General features: G+C 33.0%; 2 protein-coding genes across 2 annotated transcripts; both read left to right on the top strand.

Moving 5' to 3' along the window:
• Positions 1 to 1,681: 1,681 nt before the first annotated feature.
• LOC102666283 (mediator of RNA polymerase II transcription subunit 15a) lies at positions 1,682 to 12,576 on the top strand. The gene is made up of 12 exons (XM_006594295.4): positions 1,682 to 1,790; positions 2,815 to 2,935; positions 3,934 to 4,042; positions 4,872 to 4,992; positions 5,628 to 5,677; positions 7,126 to 7,200; positions 7,299 to 7,893; positions 8,005 to 8,198; positions 8,295 to 8,666; positions 9,471 to 9,671; positions 9,758 to 9,846; positions 12,193 to 12,576. The coding sequence occupies exons 2-12, from the start codon at positions 2,844 to 2,846 to the stop codon at positions 12,401 to 12,403; spliced, it is 2,109 nt and encodes a 702-aa protein (XP_006594358.1). The 5' UTR covers positions 1,682 to 1,790; positions 2,815 to 2,843; the 3' UTR covers positions 12,404 to 12,576.
• Positions 12,577 to 18,043: 5,467 nt separating this feature from the next.
• Positions 18,044 to 21,574, top strand: LOC100814178 (uncharacterized). Its single transcript, XM_003541521.5, has 2 exons — positions 18,044 to 18,268; positions 19,539 to 21,574. The coding sequence occupies exon 2, from the start codon at positions 19,561 to 19,563 to the stop codon at positions 21,469 to 21,471; it is 1,911 nt and encodes a 636-aa protein (XP_003541569.1). The 5' UTR covers positions 18,044 to 18,268; positions 19,539 to 19,560; the 3' UTR covers positions 21,472 to 21,574.
• The last annotated feature ends 1,072 nt before the right edge of the window (positions 21,575 to 22,646 follow it).

Genomic DNA, 22,646 nt, shown 5'->3' with positions numbered 1-22,646 from the left:
ATATTTTGGACATTACAGGTGTCCACGTGTCCGTATCCGTGTCGTGTCCGGTGTCCGTGTCGGTATCGGTGCTTCATAGATTACAAGCTTTAAAATGGAGATTAGAAGTGGGTGTACAAAATATTGTCATTGAGTTAGTTTACAAGACAATGATAGATGGTTTGTCAGCATGAAAATGCCGTCATTAAGTTAGATTACAAGACCATGATAGATGATTTGTCAACATGCTCTATTGTTTTTTTTCCCTCATATTTTCTTTCTTTTCACAAAATGTAGAGCTTATCTTCTTAATTTTTCAAACTTTGTGGTGAGTTATATTAGGAGGCAAAAAATCATGTTGCCCATACATTAGCTAGGGACTCAAGATCTTATGCTAGTGTTATATCATTGGCAAGCATATCGAGTAGTGTAGTATTTTTTCCATAAAAGAGTATAGTCATTTTCATAGGAATTTGTTTATGCTAGGTTATTCCTGTAAATTCAACAACTAGGCAAATGAGATTTTTGTTTTTAAAAGTTAAAAGTTAAATTCTAAGGGTCCGTAGATGTAGATGAGTATTTTTTTAAAACCTCCTATAGGAAAATGCCAAATAAAAAGTAAAAAGATTAAGGAAATATTTGGTATAAAAAAGCTTCAAACAAACATTTGCACAACTGATCGAGATTTTATGAGGGCAAGACAAAACAATAAGTAAGAACCCAAGACATGAGTACTCTTAAAATGTAAATATATTTTTCATAAAAAATATACAAACAATAATTTGAGAAAAAAAGATTATATACTAATAATAAATTTTTTTACCTGACATACAATTACATTTTATCATGTAAAATAAATTTGATAACTTTTATAATAATTACTTTAATAGTTATAACAGTAAAATTATGATTTCAATGATATGAAAGTATTTGACATTCAATGTATGATTATTAAATTCATATAAGATATTGTATGTAAACATTTAATTTTTCTATATAAAGTAAAATTTTATTATATTTAATAGTTAAATAAGTTAAAATTTGAGAATTGAAGTAGCTTTGGAAAATCAAGAATATGATCTCAGAAGAATTGAAAACTTTCTTGATGAGTCATCGACCCTCAAAATCATCCTAATAATGTATTTGATTTACTATATATATATATATTGTTTAATTAAAGAAAGATGTAAAAAACGTAGATCCCAATAAAAATACAAGATTTCTCTTAAATATTATTTTCATCATTTCTTTCGAACACATTTTAATGACCCACCCTGCACATGTTATAAAGCATCAAACGGAGAAAAGGAAAAAAAAAAAGTGAATCATTGACGTTAAAGGTAGGTTTGCCTCAATCCAACGGTTACACACACCAACTCTCTTTCCCTCCAAACACACCCTATCAGCTTACACTCTTTCAACCCCGTAATCACAGCGTTTCACAGCTTTTACGTAGTCAAGATACGACTGTGTTGTAAATTGTGATAATTGAAAATATATTATTAAAATTGCCAAAAAGGATAGTCCTTGAAAACTTCCCTTTATTTGTTTTCTAGTAGTTTTCTTAGTGAGGTCAAAATCCGAATAAAAAATCTTAGAGTGGTCAAAATAAAAACGTGACCATGCCAAGTCATCAATCAATATTATTTAATAATAGTACTACTCTTTGTGTCCCACTTTGAACTGCTGATATCTCAGTGGTGCGGTTGCATAGATACGCGTGACGTGACACACACTATATATTATAAAAGTGCACCCTTTTTCACTGTTTTATCGATCCACACTTAGTGTATCTAATCCTGTAACAAAAGGTATCATGTTTCTTTTTTCTTTTTAATTCAATTTGATGGGTTCTTGTTCTTGATTTTTGTTTAAGGACTTTACTGGGTTATGATTAGCTTATAGGCGTTTTAAATTGCGATTCTGATTTCGTCGCGCTTGTTGATATCACAAAAAATTACACATAAATAGGTTTATAATTTTGGATTATTCCGTCACGTTTATTGATATCATGGGAAATTGGGGACAAATGTACACTCCCCGAAAACCTTAACCTTGTGGTAAAAAATTGTGGTGGTGGTTTTCTTTTTCTTACTTAAAACCTTGTTTATAATAGTGAATTGGTCATATGTGTGTCGTGATCATAGAATAGGGTATTTTCTTGGTGTGGTAATAGCATTGAAAGATTGAAGGGTGGTTGTGAAATTTTACTGTGATCTTTATTTTCATTGGGGGTTTTGCATTGATTACTGTAACCAAGAAGTTTTCTTGGTGTATGTGCGAGTCTTGGATTGGATTAGTTTAGCCATGATTTTGGTGATTTTGGAGGGTACCCTTTTATTATTGTGTAATTACCCAACCTGCAAGAAAGATTTGACTTGATTCAATGTCAAATTTTGATCATAAGTTTGTAGGAGAATGGTGAACATTTTGTTGTAGTGTTAGTCTTCCCCCCCCCCCCCCCCCCTCCTCTAATTTTAGCAGTAATGCTGCAAGAAGCGTTGCTGGAAGCTTTCTTGAAGAGTTCTGAGATGTCATAAACCTAAGCCACCTTCGTTTTGTTGTACCCTGTAGCCAATTTTTGCTTAATTAGCAGCACATGATGTGTGAATGTCATAACAATGTTAAAGCAAGAAAGGAATTTGCTTGTTTCTAATATCATATCAAGTTGTTGCATTTGATGAATGCCGAGTCCTATTTTTTACTTAATTGCATTTTGATGTGACTGTTTGTCTTAAACATACAAAAATTAAGACTGTTATAGAAAAAACTGGAGATTCAGACTGTAATTGTTCTCCCAATTTTTATTTCCTCATACATTTTATGTCTTTTTAGGCATATATAGAGTATTTTTTGCTTGAGGGATGGACACAAACAAAACGAAACCTACTGAACAACAAACCATGACCGTCAAGTGGAAATTTCCAGAGTATCGTAAAGCTGTTGTGAAGAAATGGTAAGAAACACACCTATACCAAAATATTACCATGATTGCTCTTGTTCCATTGAATTATTTTAGCCCTTTCCCCTGGGTCAAGTTATCTCAATATCAAGTTGAAATGTTGAAATTTTATTGAAAGAAACATGTCCCAGATTCCCACAATTTATGTGTTACCCTTAAAAAAAACATACCCAAGTGCTCAGAGGCTCCTCGCTATGCAAAGGTACATGGGAGGATCATTGTATGCAACCTTACCTTGCATATGCAAAGAGGTTGTTTCCGGATTCGAATCCATGACCTATGGGGGAGGGCGAGCTGCACAACGGTAAAGCTGTGCCTTTGGTGATCGGTTTGGTCACAACCAAATCAGTCACCAAGACAGAAATCCTCTATCTAAAATAGGGAGTGGATATATAGCTCCTTTCACTTTATGACACTTAAGCATTGGTGAGTTCAGTTATTTGTAAAATTTTAACAAAGCCAGGTGTTGAAGAGGCATGTCTTAGTTATAGGTGGGAATTCTTACAAACGATAATCATCAGTCTTTGCTTAAATAAGCATGCTCATTTGCTAACCTGATGTAGGGTCACTATATAATTTTCATGAGGTATCAAAACAAGTATAAGGCCTAAATATTTAGTTTGTTGTAGGGATTTCTTTCTTTGGACTAGAGGTAATTTAAGTCATGCAGGGGCCATTTTGAACATAAATCAATTATGTTCTGATTGCAAAATAGATTTGCTAGCTTGCCATATAGTTATTTATTCTGGGACATCAGATCTTAGGGACTTTCAATTATGGCTTCTGTTATAAATTGAATGTCTCACAGTGACGTAAACATAGAAGTGCATAAATATTATATTTCTTATATCTTGATTGAAACTCGAAGTAAATACAGAGATGAAATACTTTTCTTTACACTCTGCTCTTAACTTGTATATTTGTAACTTCTATTAAGTTCTCCTAACTGATATGGTCCATAATCTGTATAAATGTAATATTAATTGTTGCAGCGTGGAAGGGGTAATTAAGCAAAGTGGTTTACCTTTGGCACGCTTAAATGGGCTTGTTCAGTTTCTGGAAAGATTTGAGGCAAAAGTGAATGCTGCTGCCAAAAATGAGGTATCTAATCTGAGATTGTGTGAACAATGTGATGTTTTCTTATCGTGAAAAACATTAGCCTTCTTGTAGATTTTCAGCTGAGACTTTGCTTGTTTCTGTAAGTACGTATTCCAAGAATTCACTTGCTGACTTATATATGATATTTTTTTGGTTGATTTTTACTTTCAAATGGCCTTTACTTTGGTTTGTTTTTCTGTTTCCTTCATCATTTCACTTTTGAACGAAAAAACAACAATAGCCTTATTATTCAACTACATGCATCACACTATGCCATTGAGCTCGGTCAAAACCCCAATTTCTAGGGATATTATTCACCAATCACCACAGAATCTTTTTTAATAATTTCTTCCAATGTTCATTTTGGTATCCCTCTATAGTCTTATACCTTTTCACAGGGCTAAACACCATGTATACTCTCCTTACTAGTGCCTCCCTTTATAGACCAACAGTCTTTACCATAGCATATAGTTGGTCATATAGCAGTACAATACAACTTTCCTTTGAGTTTGGTCAGTACTTTGAGGTTACAAATAACCTCCAATGCCTTCCAATTTAATCACCCAGCTTTTTTCCTGTGTGTGACATCTTCATTAACTTCCCCATCATCTTGTACTATTGTTCTAATTTTGAACTCCATTACCTAAAACACTCAACTTGAAGCATGATCTTGTTTATCCTGATTATGTTGTAATTTTTTATTCTGAGGTTTAGGTTCTGATATCATTACATCTCATTCTCAACAAATTATGTATTCTGCTTCCATGTAAAGAATTTGTTTCGAAAACAATAACATTTTATTATCTAATACATGATCTACATCTATTTACAGGTTGAGTACCTTAAATCGTTATCTGAAAAGGTAAAAGAAATATCTTCACAACTAAAGACTGCTGAATCCAAACCTCGTCCCTCGAACTCTACTGGCTCAGTGGAAGTCTGCTCTGCTCAAGGTATTGAGATGGGATAAGCATGATTTCTGTAATGCTCCCATGGAAACTTTTCTAACCTTCATCATCAATCATTCTTTATTAATTTAAACAATGCTTTAGTCATTCACTTGTTTCTTATGTTATTGGGTACTGAAACCTCAAGTCTAATTAATGGAAATTTCATCAATAAAATACGTTTGAAACATTAGACAGAATGAATCTTAAAAATAGTTTTCTTTTAAAATATGATTGAGGATGTAAACTCAAATGAGCCTAATTTGGGTGGGAGACAGTTTCAGTAGAATTAGACAATAACAAACTTTTGATAGAACAATCTTTTGATTTTTTTCCCTTGATGCTCTATTGTTAGTTGGATCGTTTAGTTTCCACCTGATTTATTAACTATTATATTGCTTTTTTTTAATGATATTTAAATCCCCACAGTGTTTCCTCAGCTTTAAGATAACAGTTTATTTTATAAGCTTGTTTCAGCTTTTTGGTGGCGTTCAGTTGTCTTGCGCCTCTGTTTTTCTATTATATTCACAACTGTTTCAAAATGTACTTGAAATACTCCCACCGGCTCCCAATACACATGCACCTATGCCTGATTTTTTCTCAGTTTACTGAATGTTCATGTTTACCTATTCTATTTCTAGAAGCTGGAAAATCTGCAAATACAGAATGGAAGGAGCAGGTTTATCAAAGGGTAATAATAACAACTGTTGTTTTTCTTCACTTTCTTTTTCTTCTTCTTCCTTCGTTTGTTTGCTTTTTCGTATCTCTGAAATCTCTGCCTTCATATTGTATGCATGCATATATTACTTAATTTGTCAAATTTTACTAAAGTGAACTGTAAAGGATGTATACATTTTGCATAACTGTATATTGGTTATACTTTGCTCCCACTCCTACAACCACAAGTATACTAAAAGTATGCCATACTAATCTCCATGAGATTATGCTTTCCCCAATCTTAGGATCGCCTTTGTCCACATAAAGCAAACCTTTTCCAGGTGCAGTTTTAATGTATCTGAGGATATGAACCACAACTTAATGAGCATCACAGGGAGCAGTCAACAGGAATTGTCTTACCACACTTACAACAAATGGAATATTAGGTCTAGTTAAAATGACATAGTTACTACCAACTAGGGCTGCTAAAAAAAACTGAATTGAACTGGTGCCGAACTGAACTGAAGTGTGCTAAAAAACTGAACTGTTTTGAATAAAAAATCGAATTGAACTGTTCCATAGTTCTGTTTTTAAAAACCAAATTGCTTGAACTGGACTGAACTATAACCTATGAGATTAAAATATTTGAAAAAATTACTTCAAAATAAGATGTTTATTGATAACAATTAAAAAATTTGGAGTAGTCTGGTTCAGTTCACCCTAACTGTTATGCAGTTCAGTTTAGTTCACCCGAACTATTAAACAGTTTAGTTCGCCTGAACTGTTTTCACAGTTCAGTTCATATATTTGGACCATCCCTGCTACCAACTACCAAGCACCAATATCTGCCCTGGTCTTTCAATATCTCTCCCTGACCTAGGAACTAATTTACATTTGAGGTCATCGGAAGGTCATGAGGTTACCAGAAGAGGTGTTGGTGAGAGTGTGTGCCAATGGAAGAGGGCTCACAAGCTGGGTAGAGCCATTAGAAGGGAGTTGGGTTCTGCCATTTTAGTTAACTCTCATGGGCATAATTTATATCTTATAAATATAGATATGGTTTCCTACACTATTTTCCCTTGATAGGGTTGTTTTGACATTGACTATTTTATAGTCAATAATTGCCTTGTGTATTTGACTAGGTAATCTCATTCTGTTCTTTCCATGAAAATTGAGTCAGTTTATGATATTTATTTTTGCTTGAAATGAATAAAATCATATCACTTACTACCGTTAAGACTTTTATTTAAACTGCTTAATAATTTTGGCAATTGCACATGAACTTCTCTTTTTTTCTTTTATACATTCTGAAGTTATATCTGTATGCCACTTTGTTTGTCTATGTTGGGGTTGTGTGTACTGTTTGTATTATTATGTTCATTGATTTTCTAATAATTAATGAGCAGTAGCAATTTAACTGTTGCTGTAGATAATGATAAACCGAACTTGAAACTGCAACTACAATTGTTGTGATACTTGCAGGTTCAAAGGATGAATAGTGCATATTTCCCAACAGTTAATACCATTTACCAACAGATGAATAGAAAACTGCAACAGGTTGGTGATTGATTCAAGCAAATTATGATTCTAGAAAACTTTGATTTTGCACATTTTGTTACTAATAATCTTTTTCTATTTATATTAAATTTCTCCAGCTTGAGTCTTCTCCTCAAGAACCAAACACAGTGGAAAGAATGAGATTCAATATGAAATTATTAGAACAGATTTTGGCAATCTTGAGAGTGAATAAATGGCAGATTACTACTGAATTCAAGGAGAACCTAGACAAAGCAGAAAAGTTTATACAATCTAAATTTTTCTCTAAGAATGTTTCTTCACATCATCAAGGACAACAACGTTCAGCTGATGTGCAATCCAGGCAACAGTCTGGTCCATCACATTCTAGTATTTCCCCATTGATGATACTTGAAATGAAACCATCACCACAAGCATTGGGGTCACAGAACTATCATCCGATGAAGGATGTTTCTCAGCAAAACAAAATGTGTTTACAAGAGAAGCAAGCGGCAAAACAATATGGTGGTTCACAGCAGTCTGGTCCATCACATTCTAGTATTTCCCCAGTGAAAACACTTGAAATGAGACCATCACCACAAGCATTGGGAACACAGAACTATCATATGATGAAGGATGTTTCTCAGCAGAACAAGATGTGTCTACAAGAGAAGCAAGTGACAATAAAATATCGCAACTTACAACAGGATGTAAATCAACTCTCTATCATAAAAGGTACATCTATCAATTCACTCAGTGCTGTGTACATTTTTGTATATACTACTTTTTCCATGTTATCTATGCCTGAGGTTACTAGGAAACATTTTTACAATTTGTCGATATCAGGTGCTGGCAATACTGTACAACAGCAAACACAAGGGACACAAAAAGCAACTGAAGCATTTAGTGTCAGTGTCAACAGTCAGGGTATTTCAGCTTCACCCTTGATTGAAAACTGCAATAATCTTAAAGAAATTTCCCGTAAACCTACACTCACTTCTGATGAGCCAAGTGCTGCAATGCAATACTTTCTTAAAGTGGTTGGTCTAAAACTTACTGTTTGCATACCTCAATTTGTTTTTCTTTGAATAAAAAAAGTGCTTGTCCTAAATTCTATTATTGTGATATACTTTTAGTTAACCTCCATATCACCTGAAGCATTGAGTGCATCGCTTGGTGAAATTAGAGAGGTAGTCTATTTGAATGATGCAATACCAAGTCCAGAATTGATGCATGGACCACCAGAGATGGTTCAACAACAAATGCAACCATGCCTCATCTCACAAACAGGGATAAATTTAGCATCGGATATTGAGCCATGCTCACAAGCTAGATACATCACTTGCAATGATTTTGTTCCAACAGGAAGGAAAAGGTCTTGCAGCATGAATTCAATGACTGCCTTTGACACTTCTAGTACTTGTGCTAGTTCATGTGACAGTAACCAGTTGACTGATACTGAGAAACCTGACTTGACTTTAGTCACATCAAAGCATCCTAGAATTGTGGTAATATATCTTCTTTCTAATTTGTTTTTCACAAATGCAATCTACTTAAGAATCAGTTTGTTCATTTCTGAAATGAAATTCATATTTTGGATAAGATTAGGTGTTGGGCTTATATTTAGTATACATCACATGGTCTTTTGAATGGAATCTCACTAGTATATATGTCGAGGAATTGAACTTCTTTTTGTTGATTTCCTCTTTGTTTTTGTTGTTTTCTGTTTTTTACATATGCTAATTATGATACCTTAGCCTCCGATCTCTTTGTATTTTTTGCCTGTGACTTAAAATTGTTGTATTATAAAAAAAGGTTTATTAAAAAGGTTTCATAATCATACCATTAATTAGTACATCAATAGATCTAAGTTTATGGCCATATTTATAAATCTTTTTTGTTAAAAACCAAGGATAAAAGGTTCTGATGCTGGTGATGTTGTATGGTAAATTTACCATAGGTCCAGTCAGTTGCTGAGAACTAACCATTTTGGATTTTAAGTGATGTCAATTCCTACGGTTTCACTCTTCATATATAAAAGTTTCCTGTCCATAAAAGCTTCCTTGTATGTTTTTAATGCTCCCACAAATTTTGATATCTTGCTATTTCCAATCAATTTTGTTACATTATCACACTTTGCGTCATTATTGTTAGAAAGGTCATCTCATGTTATGATTGTTCCTTGAACGAATCACTTTGTCCTTTTCAATGGTTGCATGATTGAAAACTATAAGAATGCAGCTTTCCATATTACTTTGCTTGTTTCTAAAACTTGGCCTCCTTCATATAACCTTGTAATTGGTAACTACCAGGAAAAATGTTCTCTTTTAGAAGAAATAAAGGAGATAAATAATCTATTGATAGACAGTGAGATAGTTATTGGAGAAAAAGACAGCATTCAAAGTGCAGCTGGAGGAGCTGCTGAAGATGGTGAAGGTTTGGTTATTAAATTCCTTTTCAATGCAGTAACTTTCAATCAGAACCTAATATCCCATCTTTCTGCTGATAAAAAGGTGAATTATTTTATATTCTGTTTTGAACTATGCATATTGATTTTTTTTGTCTTTTATTTTATTGACTATGTATATTGGTCATGCAGTCAATAATCAAACCGTTATGGTTGCTTGTTCCCGCAAGTTATCCATTTTGCCCACCTGTTGTATTAGACAAAATGCCGTTGGAAGTCAGGTTAGAGATTATGATGGTTCTCTTTTATTTATACCTTTATGCTAGTATTTATCTAATTTTGAGTAGTAATGCAGTCAAGTTTGTAACTAAGGAACTAATTGATTGGCCAGAAAAGAGGCAATGAGAACATTATTTAATGATTTTGATGTCTATTTCCTAAGCCTGGCATTTATCAGCATAACATAACTGCAAATTTTTACAGATATTCATCTCCTCTAGATAACGAAATTGTGAAATATTCATTCTCTATCCACTATATTGAGTTGAAAAAATCAATGATTTTGGAACCTGTTTTCTAAGCCTATACGAATAATTGGATGAGAATTATCTAAGAAATTAAATTATTTTCACCTTTCCTACATTTTATATTTTATTACTTTGAAATTTACTTGAACTATATCAAGGAGGAGGTTAGTGACAATTTATAAAGTTCATGGGAGGTTGACGTAGGTCTGTATGGGAGGTTTGTGTAGATTTAGTATTTGTTTAAGAGCTAGTTTGGTTAAACCTTTCAACAAACACTTTTATAGGAGAAGAAAATTAAATGAATCAAGGTTGTAAATTGAATAAAACACAAATTAAAATCAATTTATGCACCATAACTTTTTTAGAAGCTCCCTTATCTATTTACTCCATAAACACCTATGAAATTAAAAAGGCCCAGCACTCTCACGTTAGAAAGTCTTAATGTTAAATAGGGTAAATCTTTCAGAAGTATCTGTATTTCAAGGGTCCAAAAAAATGTTTACAATTTGAGAAATGATCAATCCTTTCAATTCAAACTTTGGCCTTTAAGTCTGATAAAAGAATTATCCTGAGGGCCATAATACAATAACCAAACTTATAATCAAATTTATTATAATGACTGAACTCCAGATTGGCCAATGTATTTGAAAGTAATAATTTCTATGTCCTTGTGATGATTAAACTTTAATTGTGAAACTTACCGTTCCAAATTCAGTAGTATAGTTGTCTAATCATTCTGTAATTTATTTTAGTAGTTTAGCAATTTAGCATATGCTTATATTTATTAGGTTTCATTTGAAAATCAATTGACATTAAATGAAGTTGCTCAATAGATGAGTTGCTCCCCAAGAATTAAGGCCCGGTCATGTGGAACCTTCCAATCCCCCTAGATGCTTTCTAGAACAAGTGAGCCTATCAAAATAAGAAATTTACCAAGGTGGGTTAATAGGCTCTTATGTCATGCTAGATTTTATCTTAAAAACAAATTGACATTAAGTGAAGTTGTAAAACAGATATATGAGTTACATCTCAAGAATTAAGATAGACGGCGTGGAACCTTCCAACAATATTTTAATGTGAATTGAAACTCATTATTTCAAATAATATATTTTGAATTTTTGTACGGTAGCAAAGTCTATTGGTAGGGTCTTTATTGTGAATAATATCCTTGATGATTTGGTTTATAACTGAGCCCAATGCAATCCATGTAGCTGATCTCACCTAGTGGGATAAAATTTTTGTTGTTGTACTTTGTCAATTGGTGGTATGGTATTTTAAATTTAGGTACTTCTGAACTCCATTGTGATCCTTCACTCTTGTAGTCAGATGGCAGTAGTCCCTTGCATTCAAGAATTATACTTTTCAGACCCCAGCCCCCTGCCCCCCCTGCATATGATATGTGGACCGGAAGTTCTTATAAGAGTACACTACAGACTAGTACGGTCACAGCACATTGGAAATATAGTGCACAGTGCACCAAATCACATTGTAGAATGTGCAAAGGAAGTACTATGAGAAAATAGGATATATAAATCAAGCACATGACCTGATGAGCGATGGCAAATGATACTACTAAATAAAAAAAATGCTCCTTAAAATTTCTGGGATTGGAAGTGCTTCAATTGTCTAAACCTAATTGATATGATGTCTCATTTATTCAAAATTCTCTGAGCATAAAAAGTAGGCACTGACTTCTAATTACTATTACTATCCTATACTTTTCAAAATGTTTCATGTTAAACTGTCGATATTCATACAGCTCTTAATCCTGCATGATAGGCTTTTAGGAGACAGGTGTTAAGAACTAAGATATTCGATCCTATAAATGTTAAGTTTCACATACAATAATCTAGACCTTACATATGATTAGTATTTCTCATTTTTTCATGATTATATTCACATCTTAGCAGTTAATGGTGATTGGTTAGTTTATATTTCTGAATGACTTATTGCCATTTGTTACACAAAGCTTCCTGACATCAGCAATACTTCATAAATGAGGACTATTTGTTGTAGTTTTGTGATTTCAAATTTTCATTTTGGTGTTTCTATTTGAAGTTTAAAATCTTATTTGTTCCCCTTTTTTTCTAATTTGAACAGTGATGGCATGGAAGATCTATCAACAATAGCAAAATCAAAGCTGAGACAGTTTCTCCAATGCTTAAACCAACCCTGGTCACTTGGGGATATAGCAATGTTATGGGAGCGCTGTGCCAGAGAAGCAATTCTTGAGTATGCAAAATGCATTGGTGGAGGAACCTTTAGCTCAATATATGGAGGGTGGAATATGTGTCAAAATTATGATGCTTAAAAGGAAGTTGCATTTAGTCAACCAAGCATGTACATTTTGTTGTGCTGGCGTCTTTTGAATAGACTGATGTATAGTAGAAGCTCTACAGTAGATAACATGAAAATGTTCATCCTAGTAAATTTGTTGGAAGCTTTAAAGTTCTAGTTGATTAAAAACCAGTGTTTTATAGTAATGCTTGTTCATGGGAAGAATTCACTAATACACTATGAAGCACCGACACAGACACCGGACACAGACACGTGAACACCTGTAATGTCTAAAATATTAGAATGTGGACGGCAAATTGCTCTGAAGGGGGTACTTTTACAAACTTATTCTCTAAATAAGGCCGTTTTAAAACTAATTCCGCAATGGTACTCCTTTTTACGTAAAGAGCATGCAAAAACCATGCAAACCGCCAGCCCTATTGGCGGGTTTGCTGTGACTGTGACACGTGGCGAAGATGCCACTGGCGGGTTCGTTGGTGTAGCCAGCCCCATTGGCGATTTTGCCATGCAAGGGGACTAGCCAGTCAAACTGGCGAGTTGCAGGCTAGGGCGCAGGCTCAGCCTTTTAGGCTTTTTCAGTTGGCAGCCTTTTTAGGTGGTAGGGGCGAGTACAGGCTAAAGGGGAGTAACCACTAGCATTGGTGAGTTAGGCTAAAGGGGACTAGCCAGTGGCTTTGGCGATTTAGGCAAAATGTAAGTAGCCATTGACTTTGGCGATTTAGGGTCTTTAAATACGTAACGCGTCTTCACAATTGCTTCAGTGTTTTGAAAACTTTTCAGTGTTGAAAACTTGCTCTTTTCAGTGTTTTGAGAACTTACTAAAACCCTCAAAATTTGCCTTCTTGAAGTTTAAATTTGTCAGTCTTCAAGGTTCAAAATTCCCAATCAAACAATTCTGTGGCATCAAATTTTTTTTTTTGAATTAATTTTTTTAGGTCGGAATAAAGTTTGAATGTGAAGTTTTTATTATTTTTTTAATTAAATTAGCTTTATATTCGATATGCTTGTTCGTGTGTTAAAAATTTGTGTATGGGTTGAAGTAAAACTATGTGTAAAATAAAAAAATTTATGCCATCATGTTTATTTAAAGAAAATATTTTGAGTTCGGAAAAAATATTTTGGATATGAAGTTTTTAGTATTTTTTAAATTAGATTAGGTTGGTGTTGATGCTTTGTTAGTGTGTTAAAAATTGATGAATATTGTACTTTTAACTGTGTTTAAAATAGAAAAATTTTGTAGCATCATATTTATTTGAAGTAAGTATTTTGAGTGTGATTTTTTTTAATATGAAGTTGTAGTATTTTTTTTAATTAGATTAGGTTGATGTTCATGGTTTGTTGGTGTGTGTTAAAAATTTATGAGCGTTCAACTTGAACGGTGTTTAAAATAATTTTTTTTTGGCATTATATTTATTTGAAGTAAGTATGTTAGTGCGGAAAAAAATTTCAATATGAAGTGTGTAGTATTTTTTTAATTAGATTAGTTTGGTTTTGATGCTGTGTGTCTTTATAATAATAACTTCGTTGATACTTCGTAATGTAACTAAAATGTCTACTTTGAAAGTGTTCTTTGATGCTTTGTTTTGCCTTTTTAAAGTTATACTTTTAAGTTTCTGGCATCATATTTATTTTAATGTATTTGTTGTAATTTTTTAATTACCTTTTTTTTTATTTTGAAGTCATTATTGTTAAGATTAATTATTTATAATACTAACTTCGTTCATGGTTTATTTTCCCTTTAAAACTCAGTATGCTCTCTTGTCGAGGATAAAACTCAATAGGCCTACCTGTAATCTACATGCCCAAGACATTTTTGTTTTTTGCCTATACCAAACCATGTAGTCGGAGTTAAAACTCAATAGGCCCTCTTGTCGAGGATAAACGTCGACCATAAACTCAGCTAGATTATTCCATTGACTGATCATTAGGGCGAACAGTTGTCCCCAATTTTTATCTTGTTTGCCTTTCAACGTTATCTCATGGATATCCAGTGGTTGCGAAGGACACTCGGGAATAGGTTGTTGCATTTTAAATTATCGCAAAACTCTATCGGGTTGGTGCCACTCAACAACATGGAAACAAATGAGTGGCACCACCGCACACCATGCTACACTTTCAACCAAACAAATTGGAGGCAACGCTAACGTAACAGTTGTTGTGTAAGACTCCCACAGAGACTGCATACAACAACACATTTATTAATTTTCACTGAAACATGGCATATTATTTATTATTTAACCAATACATTACAATCTTCTTACCTCATGTCGTTTCATGATATCCAATTTGCGACGAAAAACTATGCGATCATTATTGCCAATATGATAATTTCCACGTCGCACCACCTACAACTATGATATCATCGTTCCCAGTGCATACGTGTTGCATTGTCCAAAGTCACGTAAAAATTGCAGGTACCTTAGGGAAACTTTGCTACTGCTTTTATCAACAAATAAGACACCTCCTATGAATCTATACGTCACCGTCACAGTTATTTAATTGTAAAAAGTGCTGAGCCAACCAACTTAATTTAACCACACTGCCTTGAAGTTCACCTTCCTGTGATCTAACTCCTAACAATTCTTCACATAAATCAGCACAATCAAGATTTGTTAAACCAATTAATGGTACTCCATCAACACGGAGACCTAATAATACACAGACATCTTAAAGAGTAATCATACACTCTCCGCATCTCATGTGAAACGTATGTGTTTCGGGCCTCCATCTTTCAATCAAGGCAGTAATTAATGCGACATTTATTTTTAGGTATCTCATCTTCATTATGCCAAAGTAGAGGAATAATTTCCTCTGGTATTTCTTCTCCCCCTTGGTACGTGGGGATTCGTCTGATGTAATTTCCGGTCTTCTTTCCCATTCCAAACATGTTCTGAAACATACTTAGCATGCATCCATAATTATACGTCACCATCAATTAAGGCAGACTTAATTTGTATATTTGATGAACATGACGAGAAAGATACCATTGATACTACAAAATAAAATATAATACAATAAATTGACAAAAAAATTTATACATTACAAAAAATTAATTAAATATACATACCAAATAATTAAAATCTGAATAAATAACAGAATACATGTATTTGAATAACAAAACATATGATACAAATAATAGAATTTAAATATACTCTCCAAATAAATTAAAATACATGCAATAAATTAAAATACTCTACAAATAACAAAATTTAAATTTAAAATACATACATAAATTTAAATAAATTTCCAATTTTTTTTCAATTAACAAAATTTTAATTAAATAACATATATTTTACAAATAAATTAAAATAAATCAAAAAATTACTATGAAAACAAAAATTTAAACAATATATATAACATCAATAATACCATACAAACTAAATAAGTACCATACAAACATTCTAACTAAAAATAAGTACCATACCCATAATAACGTATCATATATTTCAGTAAAAACTTAAAATAAGTAAACTAAATAATATTAACCTTCTAACTAATTAATATACTAATAACTTACAATAACTAAAACTAACGTAATATATAAAATTTAAACTAAACCTAAACTATACAATAACTAAAACTAATTAATATTAACATTCTAACTAAATAATATTAACATTCTAATAACTTACAATAACTAAAACTAACATAATATATAAAATTTAAACTAAACCTAAATTATACAATAACTAAAACTAATTAATATTAACATTCTAACTAAATAATATTAACATTCTAACTAATTAACATAATAATAACTTACAATAACTAAAACTAAAACTAACGTAATATTAAGAACTAAAACTAAACTTTACAAAATTAATAACTTACAGTGTCTAAAACTATGTCATTATACATAAGAACTAAAACTAAACTATACAAAATTAATTTAAGAGAAACATCTAAATAAATAAAAGACACAAAATATTAAATAAATAACTTACTAAGGTTTTGAGAAAATGGAAGAACACGAAGGAAAAAGAGATGAAGCTCTCGTTCTCGCCACAAGGTTTTCTCCGTCAAAAGCTCAAAACTCACTTTCACTCTATTGAAGGGGATTTTATAATCCACCAAGCTTAAATTGCCAGCAGGGACAGCGATATCCTCGAAGCCCAAGTCAAAGGCCGCAGCTCCCAACTCCCTGCACCCCTACCCCTGTGCACCTGTGACTGCCAGTGGCAGTGGTGACATGTCACGTGTCACAGCCGCAGCGAACGCACCAATGGGATTGGCGGTTTGCATGCCACGTGTCATAGTCACAGCGAACGCGCCAATGGGGCTGGCGGTTTGCATAATTTTTGCATGCCATTTACGTAGAAAACAATACCATTGTGAAATTACTTTTAAAACAACCTTATTTGGGAAATAAGTTTGCAAAAATGCCCCCTTTTGGATAATTTCCGAACGTGGACACCTGTCGTACGGGCGTCCTATCAGTGTCAGGTGCAAGTGCGTGTCGAACACCTAGACACGATAAAGGACTGAAATATTCATGCTTCATAAAGTAATACATATACACAGTTCTTAAGGAAATCTATAATTAATTGGTATAATTATATATTGCTTTTTTCTTTCTTTCTTGGAAATAAAGTGTTCTCATAGTCATAACTAAAAGCAATGAGATTAATTCTCCATGACATAAAGATTATTAAAGTCGGTTTTATCTCTCCAAACACAGTATTTTAATATGTATAAGCAAGAAATTCAATCCTTGTCAACATAATATTTCACCATCAAGCTTCCGATTGTATTGAAGGGGTGTGACAAACTCTAAAAAGATTTTAAAAAAATGTTATTTAAACAACATTTTTCCCTCGCACATAAACAAGATTACATAGGATTAATTTACTTTAGGTGTTAAATTAGATAAAATAAAACTTTAATAATTTCTCATAGAAGTTAAATATTATCTTTCAAACCAGCGACTCATGTAGTATTATTCCAATTATTATTTATACAAATTTAAATTCTAATGAGTAATTTTATAATACTATAAATTCACTTAACTTTTAAATATCATATCGTACTTTAAATATGATGACATATTAGTTAATTTTATATAATTAATTTAGCAATTAAATTAATATAGTTTCACACTTATAATATACTACCTTACCAATTATACCCATTGCTATATTATACAAACACACACACATTAGTGGTTTCTTGTTGAAAACCGACATGAAAGTGATAGTTAAGGTAAGGGTGTCATTGGAAAGCGGAACATAATCAAAATAGAAAATTTTGATGACGTTAAACGTAAGTCAAGTTCGTCAGATCCAAAACATTGAAAAATACTTGTTTGTCCCTGTCTTTTCTAATGAAAGGGACAGTGCTTTTGTTTTTATTTTACCAAAAGTTTTCAATCAATTAAAATAATTATTGATATAATTTTTAAAATAATTATTATATATAAAAGTTAATAAAATTTTAATAAATTTATTACATATAATAATGTAATTAATTATTATAATTAAATGTCAATACATAGAATGTTTACTTTTGATAAAAGTTAATAAACTTACTGATAGTTTGCAATTAAATAATACTGTAAAGTGAAAATATTATTTATTGTTTTAGTAATTTTCCTTTTTAATAAGGAAAAAGAATGGGATCCTAAACATCGTACTTAATATTATATGTTATTTTTCCTCAGACACAAGGACAGAGGCGTGGATAATTCAAAAACAAACAAAAAAATATGAAAAAATCATAACTAAATTTTGTTGCAAGAAGAAAAAGGAGGAAACAACTTTATATTATTAGAATACACAGCAAAATCAAAAAACAGAAAAAAGGGAGAGAAAGAATAAGGAGGAGAAACAAACTAACACAGAATCGCCAATCATCTTCAGAGGCTCTGTTGTGTGGTTCATAGGTCAGTTTTCTTTGATCCATTCCTTCTCTTCAACCACCCTTGGATGTGGATTGTTCTTTGATTTCTGGGAATTTCATTTTGAATTGGATTTTTTATTTTTTATTTTTCTGGTTTTTAGTCTATGATCTGAATTTCTGTTGTTTTGGATGTTTTGTTTGATGGGTGGAGGTAAAGTTTGGATCTTTAGGATGCTATCTTGGTGGGTTTGGAGCAATTTCTTCTGTGAAATGTTTTCCAGTTTTTTTTTTATAGTGAAATGTTTTCCAATTATGGTAGTGATGTTTGATTTTTCTGGGGTGGAAAGGAAGATGGTTCACCCTACCTGATTTTGATGTTTGCTAGAGGTTTTAAGTTATTTAAAAATCTTGTGCTCAAAATTTCTGTTTATTTTCCTAATTGATTGCTGATAAAAAAAATATGATTGGATTTGATTAATGGTTGGCATAATTTTAATCAAACTGGTGAAATTGGTGTCTCAAGAACACGTTTTTATTTACCTATTTATTTATTGCCGGCAAGTTTCCTTGGACAAATAGAAATCGATTCTGACCTTAATTCTGGGATTCTTTCTTAGCTGCGGTCTATCCGTGGATTAGTTTTTATTAGTGATCTTATATATTTTATATTTCTCATGGTGTTCAATTCCCATCCTTTTGGCTCTCAAAGGTTTTTCAGTTTTCTTAAACGTGTATATTCATATTTAATTCCATTTATCTCAATTATAAAAAAATAAAATGATTTTTTGTGGTTTCAAAAAGGTTTTTCCGTAGGAAGTTCTGCTATATGATGTCCATTCGACACTCCGCAATTTTACATGGTGGCCAGGCCCATGACAGATGATTTTTCATTCATTCATTTAGTTTGGAGATGAAATGGGATGCAATTTCATCGAGTTACTTTTTTTTATTTAAACATTAATTTTGGAAAATTTTGCTTGTTAACTTGGTGCAACCAATATTAGACACCCCAACTGTGTTAAATTACAATGATTATTACATTGGGCTTATAGTTGAGTTGAATCTTATATTGTAAACTTTTTGGATACATGCTGATATAGGAACTGTATTTAGCAATTTTGATTTAATTCATGGTTAATTAACATAGTCATTTATCATTAGGCTACAAGCTGCTTTGATCTGGTTAAGACATTGGCCTATTGAATTATTGAAAAATTTCCTACATAATTCAGTTGTAATTGTAGTGTTTGACTGTTTTTGTACATATAAAATGAAGTCTGATTCTATTTAATTTTTTGTCTATATATATGCAGAACAAGTACAGCAACCAATAGAATGTCCCCATCAGTGAAATCAAAATCCAAGTCCCAGGAAAAGGCCCCTGCAAGGGCTGGTCAGGAACAACATAAGACTTCTCCAAAGACTTCCAAGTCTCCAACTCATGGGAGTGGCACTCCTGCTAGTGCACGCAATCCCATGTCGGCAACCTTTCAAACTCCAGAAACCTCATTGGTTGCTTCTTCTACTCTAGTTCATGACAACAGTCAATTCCCAAAACTAGATGATGCTGATGAGCATTCTAGTAGTCCTCAAGGAACGGTGTCTGAGTGTGACTCGGTTTCTAACAGTGGTAGCTGCTCTGGTGAATCAGAAGAGTCTAAAGAGAAGGTAACGGCAACAAGCTCTTCTACTCGGCCAGATAGTATACCTGGTTGTGATAATGATAGAAGGGAGAAGATCCGCTTGAAGAATGAGAGGAAGCACCAGAGGCAGAGGGAAAGGAGAGCGCAAGAGTTGCATGACCGTTGTTGCGGGTACCTAATGTCGAGAAAGCTAGAATCACTTGCGCAGCAGTTAGTGGCAATGGGGTTCTCTTCCGAGCGAGCGACGTTGGCCTTAATGTTAAATGATGGCAAATTAGAGCAATCGGTATCCTGGCTATTTGAAGGGAGTGAAGAATATTCACAACCCAAGGATACTACTAGCCTTGTAAGTGAGGGTGATATGAAAATTGACATAAGTGATGAGCTTGCTCAGATATCTGCCTTGGAGGTGAAGTACAATTGTTCAAAGCAAGAGGTTGAGAGAGTAGTTGTTGCTTGTGAAGGTGATCTTCAAAAGGCAGAAAATACCTTAAAAACACAGAAGCAGGAATCTCCTACGACCCAATTGAAGTCAGAAGATTCTGCTCAAAATAATAATAGTCTGGTGAGATCACAAGGATTACCAGCAGCATCGGTTTCAATGCAGTACAGAGGGAATGAAAGTGACTTCAACCATTACAACAAGGTAGGTGGTTCTGATTCCATGTTCCTGGATGTTGAAACCGGGAATGTACATTCTCTGCAATTGAATCATCCAAACATAACGACTGAGAAAAGATGGAGTGGTGTTCCAGGGTCAATCCCATCTGCTATGTTCGGCATGGCACCATCCATGCAAGCAATGTCTCCATTTGCTAAAATGGAGGGCGGTCGGTCTATTGCCCATACAAACGAAGGAAGAATGATTCAACAAGGACCAGGAAGGGAGCCGGTAATGATGCAACATCCACAATTCACAAATGCCAAACAGAACTCTATGATGTCTTTAAATTCCTTTCCTTCAGGAGCAGCAGGTTGGCATGTAAATAGTATTCCAGGTGCTGACAATGTGAGGCCAAATGGGAAGTTACTACAAACTCAAAGCATAAGAAGTGTGAGTCCAAATCATTTGGAGCAATTTGGTCAAACTCCTTATAAAGAATATTCTCATTTCCTTGGACCAGCAGACTACTCATCTGCTGGAGTGGGTGGTTATTGCAAGCCAATGGGTGCATCATCATCCCCTCCACCTACAATTCCTCCTTGGCATCAAGGTTCATGGAGCACAAGCACGCCTTCACCTTCGCTCACGGTGCCAACTTCCCTTGGACTATTTTCTGGTCATCAGAATGCAGCCAGAACATTCAGCTCACATTCACACATGGATTGGAACGCTGGGGGCTTCATGCCGGAATTTGACTACACCAGCATAGATTGGAGTTTGAATGCGCCATCTTCTTCCGTGTCAGGTGGACTGAGGCTAGGGATCTCTTCAGTGTTGAGAAACAGTTATGGAGATAGGAGGGGCAGTCAATGCGTGAGTGGATTGCAAATGGCTAGGGAAACTTCATCATCTGGTGGATTGAGAGAGTGGACCACTCCTTTTGCTGGGAAGGACATATTCAGTGTTCCTAGGCAGTTTGTTACCTCTCCTCCTATGTAGTCTTGTGTCATGGGAACTAAAGGGGATTGGTACTTGAAAAAAAGTGTCTTAATGGTTGTTTGTGATTTTCCTGTGAAGTTAATTCATCTTCTAATTTATGGTCTATGATTTATTTTTTCCAATGGTTGCTTGGATAAAAAGATTGATTAAGTTCTTAATCAATGAACTCTCATCACATAAGGATTTGACATGAATTTTATTTGAAACTTATAAGAAAAGAGTAAAAGAGCAAAATTTCTCTAAGAAATATTTTAATTGGAATGTACATGATGCAATAATTTTTTATTTTTTTATACTTTCATGTCATGTATAATTAAAAATCATTAGTTTTTATAATAGTTATTTTAAAGTCATATTTAATAGGATGTTAGTGTAAAAATCTTTATGATAATAATATATCAATATAAATTAAATTACTAAAATAAGATAAAAAAATTTATATAATTTTTTTATTATTTCATAAGAAACTTTATATAAAGTCTTTCTCTGTAGCGTTTGTTTTTATACTCATTTAAAGTCAATTTTTAAAGCTGGTAAGTTACGGCTGGGCTTCTGCTTGGTGTTTGATACAAATGGGTTTGAGAATATGAAGTCCAAAATCTTCTTAACGATAGTGATGGCTTAGGCTTATTTCACGGGTCTTAAGGTAGCAACATGATCGAAGATTGAAAATAGTGAAGCCGAATGTATGGATATATTGGTATGAAATTTTATAATTTAATTATTGTTCTTAAATTTAAGTTCTAAAATAAGTGTGTTAATTCAATATAATTTAATCGATAACACATATTAGACTTATAGATAAGGACATGAGTTTGATTTTCACATGAATAAAAAATGATCAAATAATGAGGGAGTTTTGGCCTACTTGTATACATCTTTTGGATGGTGGTTTTATTTATTTATTATTATTTCATTCAATTTTATATTGTTAGTAAAAGTTTAGGAGGTGATGCTACATTTTTATGGTCAAGGAATGTCTCGAATCTTTGGAGGAATTGTGCGATTCTTATTAATAATTCTTCATGCAAATAAAATTAGTTATTGGAAAAATATTTTTGCTCTTTTACCTATAAAAGAGTAATGAAATTAAATTTTTAAATATATTTTTAGTCCCTCAAATATGATTCATATGTTTTTAGTCCTTTAAATTTAATTTTTTTTATCTCTCAAAC

The sequence above is a fragment of the Glycine max genome, chromosome 13, assembly GCF_000004515.6.
Source record: "Glycine max cultivar Williams 82 chromosome 13, Glycine_max_v4.0, whole genome shotgun sequence".
Classification (NCBI taxonomy): Eukaryota; Viridiplantae; Streptophyta; class Magnoliopsida; order Fabales; family Fabaceae; genus Glycine; species Glycine max.
The sequence above is the reverse complement of the archived record's forward strand: the minus strand, read 5'-3'. Positions and strand labels throughout refer to the sequence as shown.

Excerpts from the sequence above, each read along its gene's own strand:
- LOC102666283 (XM_006594295.4), top strand. The coding sequence starts at position 2,844 with ATGGACACAAACAAAACGAAACCTACTGAACAACAAACCATGACCGTC. Across the intron at positions 5,678-7,125 it reads AGGAGCAGGTTTATCAAAGG|GTTCAAAGGATGAATAGTGC; the intron begins GTAATAATAACA and ends TGATACTTGCAG. Across the intron at positions 8,667-9,470 it reads CAAAGCATCCTAGAATTGTG|GAAAAATGTTCTCTTTTAGA; the intron begins GTAATATATCTT and ends GGTAACTACCAG.
- LOC100814178 (XM_003541521.5), top strand. The coding sequence starts at position 19,561 with ATGTCCCCATCAGTGAAATCAAAATCCAAGTCCCAGGAAAAGGCCCCT.